Consider the following 5,558-nt stretch of genomic DNA (forward strand, 5'->3'; position numbering starts at 1 on the left):
TTGAATTGAATTTTGTGGTTTAAGTGCAAAGAGTTGATATTTAATAAATAAAGGTAACACACAAAATGTTAAAAAAGTCCCTTTGGACGTGATATAAAATCTGAAAACTTTCAGATTTTGTTTTCATTATATTTTAAATTTTTTATAAATTTTAAACTGATTTTTTGAATTTGATGTATTATAACAACCTTTTCTCAAAATCGGTAAAAGAATCAACGTGGCAATAACATACCATGTCAACTACCCTAACCTGAAACAGAAAAGGTGCCAACAGCAGCTATTTATTGAAATGCTGATGTTAACGAAACATTTCGGATATACAATGACGTCACATGCAGTCGCTTGCATTCTTGAACGTCAGAATATGACGTTACATAATAATAAGATGTTTAATTCTTGGCAATGCAATTTTTTTTTATATTTTACGAAACGTACAAAATTTTAATTAACAAACTATACGATTTGAAGGCGAGCATTTGCAACTCTTTTCGAATAATGCAGATTTTATCTCAAGCGCGCGAAGAGTTTTTTATTAATATCTCGACTGATTCAAGTCGTAGGAAGATGAAAATGGTGGAAATAGCTTCTCACGAATTTTTGGAATCCGGGGATACATCTCTCGAAACTCAACTCTCTGCCGTTCGGAAGGAGATAACGCCGCAAATAGACAGATACACGCGTACAAATATTAATAGTATAGATGATAATTAATTTTAATAGCCAAGGCTGTTTTTTAGTTGCAGATGTGATTTCATTAGCCTAAAAATTATAGCCGTTTGATATAAAAATGCACTTTTAACGTAAAAATTTATAAAAAATGTTATTGGATTATTGTTTGAAGTAGCGGAAAATAGAGGCTAGACGTAACCCTTTCCTGCACGCTACCTTTTAATGTTGGAATTTAGAAAAAAAAAAAAAAAAAAAAAAAAAAAAAAAAAAAATAGGCAGTCTAATTAGGCCTGGAGGAGTGCGCAGATAATATTTTGTATAGATAGCACTTACCGTTTTAATTCTGTAGGTGTTTCCGAAGTGGGCTCACTGAGTGAATAAAGCTTCGAAAACAGCGCTAAAGCGAGCATTGCTGGGAAGGGCTAAAACACACAAGATTCGGATTACCGTAGGAGATTTAGCACTACCCAGGTTGCATCGCAGGGAGGCTTGCTACTCTACACCCCCAAATCTTTTTTTGGTTATATGATGGTTACATGCGTATAAATGAAAATTGGTAAATTAGCTACATGATATTTACATTTCATACCTATACTTTCGTCAATTTTTTCTCATGGTGGTACTTTTTGAAGCAAGTGACATCCTTTGAAAGAGTGCAAGGCAACATTCATGTATTTGCACATATACCAGGATCCGCATCGGATTCAGTATCTGAAGACAATCCGTTTTGTACTTTCAGTGCTTCAGAAATAGTCAGCTCTCTCCGATTCATTTGCAAAATAATTAAAATCATAAAAAATAAACTAATATTATATCTACAATTTAGAAAATATAAACTATAAAATAACATTAAATAATCTTCTACAACTCAAAACTATCAAAATGTAGAGCTAACAAAACTTATTTCAACGAAAGCGAAAGGAAAAAAACTGTTCTAGTGAAAAATCAAAGAACTAACTGATAAAACCAATCCTAAATTTCAGAAAATCATTCGAACAATTTCTCAGGTTATAACCCCCCTACCCCGAAAAAAAAAAAAGAAAAACCGGATTGAAATACAGATGTGAACCCACCTTTTCTCTGTGAATGAGCTCACCGAAGAAAATACTGCAGTGAAACAAAGACCCTGTTCTTCGTCTGGTCCTGGTGTTTCAGTGATCCCACTCTGGGCACACCAGATGCTTCTCGTTCGATTTTAGGCAAGATTTCAAGATAAAAATTTAAAACTAGTATATAATAAAGAGATCAGCATACAGCCAAGAAAATATCATAGAAACTTCTTTTCAAACAATTCCTTTTATATCTTAAAAGATCTTTAGATTTTTTTGAAAAATGAGGGTCTTTAAAAATTAAACATAACTAAAATGTATGCACTGGTTTGTGTTGTGCTGACATCTAATATAAATAAAGAAGGTCAAAAGTAACCTATAAAGCCTTTTCCATTTAAATTTTCTGTGTGTACAGAGGACATTTTACACTGTGCCGGAAAGGCTTCAGTGATCCTAATTTTAATGCCATTTAAACTTCGAATGAAGTTTTGAATTTAAACAGATCACTACATAAAAGGTATTAAGACCTATTTAGAAATCAAAAGTCATGAAATGTTAAATTAATAGCAAAAGTTTACTTAGTTAGAAAGAAACATATATGTAAAGATTTATTCTAGATCAAAAAAAGATCATTTCTTAATTTAATTATTGTTTAAAAATTATTGAAATTTGTTATTTTAATTATTTATTAAAAATACAGCTAGACTGTACCATAGGTTTCACAAATAATCTATTAATAAACAATTGATGTCTCCGTTTACATAATGGTATTCATCAAAAAAAGGTTGTACTTAATTTTTTGCAAATTCTTCTTCGTTTCGATTCTCTCCCAGTTGATTTTAACCGCGTGTGGTTCTGGTTTATGGTAAACATCAGGATTTTCTGCCCAGTTCATTGCATCTATCATGTCATCGAACTTAATCTTGCCATCTACTTTGGGGAATTTATAAATAAATGATTTTAGAAGATCTCGGTTTATAGGTACCAGACATGATCGGAATACGAAATACACTCTTTTGGGATCAAGATATCCTGTCTTATCCTCATCTTGTAATCGAAATGCCAATTTTAAGTCTTCGAAATCGTAGTACTTTTTCCAGTATAGTTCTGTTTTGACTCTAGAAATAAGATCATCCAACTTCAACCCGATATCTTCTTCATCCGCGTAATATCGCGCTAAAGTTTTAATGGCATGCTCGGGGTACTTCTCTCGAATTTCTTCAGGCATTTCAGCGTACAGCACGTCCTTAAAATCTTCGTAGGATATAAAGCCTGTATAGTTTGGATCTTTTTCCTGAAACGTGGATTTGAGACTTTCAACCTTTTGCTTCATCCATTCTCTAAACCCCGCCATAATTGTTTTAATATTTGAATACTTGAACTGATTACAATAGTTCTCCATGTAGTTATACGTATATTCATCCGCTTCAAGGAGTTTGAAAGGTCTAGTTCTGACATAAATGACATTTCCGACATACATGTCAGCTGGCTGATAAAAACAGGGCTCAAAATTACTTAAATGGGCATGTGGTTTTGTCACTCGCATTCTCCTGAAGTGCACGTGCTCCATTATACTTGCCCTTTCGAAATCTAAATCCAACGCTCGGATGTCCATTGTATCATCTTCCATGTACCACCGGACAGTGAAACGACGATCTTTTTCCACTGGGTTGTCCGTTACAATGCGAGCAAGAAACTTGAGCTCTCGTACTTCATACGCAAATCTGTCTTTCTCGAAGACTTTCAATAAATGCTCTTCAAGGGGTTTGGGTGTAAATGGATCATTTGTTCTGATGGTCTGTTCTGAAGAACCAAACTCTTCATGTTTGTATACTAATTTGTGAGTTTTGAAAAGGGGTATTTCTGGTCGGGGCACTGGTATTAATTCTTTATTGTAAGTCGCACGGTAATAATTTTTTGTAAATTCATCACAATCATGCAAAACAACTTTAGACCCAAAAATGTTATATTCTACACCTAGGTCGAGATCTTTATCTGTGTAATACTCAACGAATCTTCTTCGGCCTTCTAGCGGATTGGAATCCACTAAGACAGATGTTGGTTTTTGGATTTTATAATACTTTCCCCCAATGAGAACGTTTTCAACATCATGAGCAAGATTCAACAAAGTCGGATCAGCCATTTCACCAATTGGTAAGGCTGGATCAACGTTTTTGGGTACCAGAGTAGGTCTGAGGATCACACGAGTGTCGAATCTGCCATCAATCCATTTATTCTTGCATCTTTCTTCAACGATCTTAATCAAACCATCGGCGAGGTTGTAATACAAAGTAATCTCTCTTTTCTCTTCGAACAGATTTTTTTCTTCTCCATAGTAACCAAAGAAACGAAGTCTTTTTGGATGATTCTTCAAAAAGGGAGCTAATTTATAAGTTTTGCCAGTAGGTTTCCGATATGAACGGAGCTTATTCCTTTCTTCTCTGTCTTCTGTTATTGGATCTATGACGTCCGGTAGGCGTGGTGGCACCTTGTAACCCATTTCAGTAAGAAAGTTTCTAGTGAAGTCATCACAATTTATTAGCTTGTATTCTCTTCCGTTAAGCACCAAAGTTTTACCAATATTGAGATCATCAATACAATAATAAGTTCCGTCTGGTTTCTGAAATCTTCCTTTGGCCACAATACATCCTTGAGGACAACCACTGTTTATTTGTCTTGGCTCATACACTTTGATATCATCATCATCTATATAATACAGAACGTTGCATTTCCTAAATCTCGTAGCCGATTCAGGATCTTCTCCGAGCTTTTCGCAATAATATGCATTAAACTTGAGGATAGGAGAATGAGGTTCTTTATCTATATTTCTGCTCCCCAACAAATGGCTGGCTTTGCTAAGTTTGGGTGCTTTTACACTTTCATCTTCTTCCCATCGCAACCCATTGCGCACGATAAATCTTTGGGGCTTATTATAACTAGTTTTATTTAAGCTACTGGAGGCTGAAAAACCTGGTATTACAGAAAAATCTGCCTCATAAGACATATTTACATAACTTTTAGCTGACAAATTATTATTTTAATTATCGTTTAATATGACAGAAACAGAAGTTTGTTTTCATTATGTTTACTGATCAGATTTGAAGAAGATGCCATATGAAAAATCTTAAATGTTTTCTAGACTTGAAAAGAAACCCGATGAAATTTGTAACATAATACAAGTAAAACAGTTAGCTCTGTTGAATTGATTTAATAAATTACTGTAACTGAAAATGAATTTGAAGTTTAGGACAGCGTTTTAGTTATTCGAAAGCATTATTAGTGCCTTTTAGTTGCATAAAAATCCATTTAAACATGGCAGTACTATTAAAATAGCTAAGAGATTAGTTTGAAAACCAATGAGTGGCAAATGAGAAAAATTATTCTGAAGTATTGGTAACTTTAGAAAATTAGGAATGGCAATAACGAAGTACTATTTTAAACGTATTTTTATCTGCTTCTTTTAAAAATATAGGTGCCGTATTCACGTGTCTTTTTAATGCGGTTTCCTTGAAAGATCTTGTGATGAATATTAGAAAGGATATTTTATTTGATGCAAAACAAGAACGATCAATGAGAAATACCCTAGGACTAACGAATATTTGAAAACAGATAGTTAAACTAGAAAATAGTGTCTGCCCAGAAAATTGATAATATTGTTTCCAAATAGTGAGCTAAAAGACTGATTACCTATAATTAGCTAAACAGAATAAATCTAGAAACCTCTCGATGGGCTTCTTTCACCAGAAGAATGGTGCCAAAGATTATATCCTTTTAGTCTGTCGGAAGTAAAATGATCTAGGAAGATTTTTGGATACAATACGGTGCTCCGGAACAGATGTT

The 5,558-nt window shown here is 33.8% G+C and overlaps 1 protein-coding gene across 1 annotated transcript; it reads right to left on the reverse strand.

Moving 5' to 3' along the window:
• Positions 1 to 2,475: 2,475 nt before the first annotated feature.
• Positions 2,476 to 4,722, reverse strand: LOC118181927 (EF-hand domain-containing family member C2-like). The gene has a single exon (XM_035351160.2). It carries the CDS (start codon positions 4,720 to 4,722, stop codon positions 2,476 to 2,478), a length of 2,247 nt encoding a protein of 748 aa, XP_035207051.1.
• Positions 4,723 to 5,558: the final 836 nt, after the last annotated feature.

The sequence above is a fragment of the Stegodyphus dumicola genome, chromosome 4, assembly GCF_044657685.1.
Source record: "Stegodyphus dumicola isolate Sdum_Otavi_A_Nest chromosome 4, ASM4465768v1".
NCBI classification, from domain to species: Eukaryota; Metazoa; Arthropoda; class Arachnida; order Araneae; family Eresidae; genus Stegodyphus; species Stegodyphus dumicola.

What these genes read in the sequence shown, in the direction of transcription:
- LOC118181927 (XM_035351160.2), bottom strand. Translation starts at nt 4,722, where the DNA reads ATGTCTTATGAGGCAGATTTTTCTGTAATACCAGGTTTTTCAGCCTCC.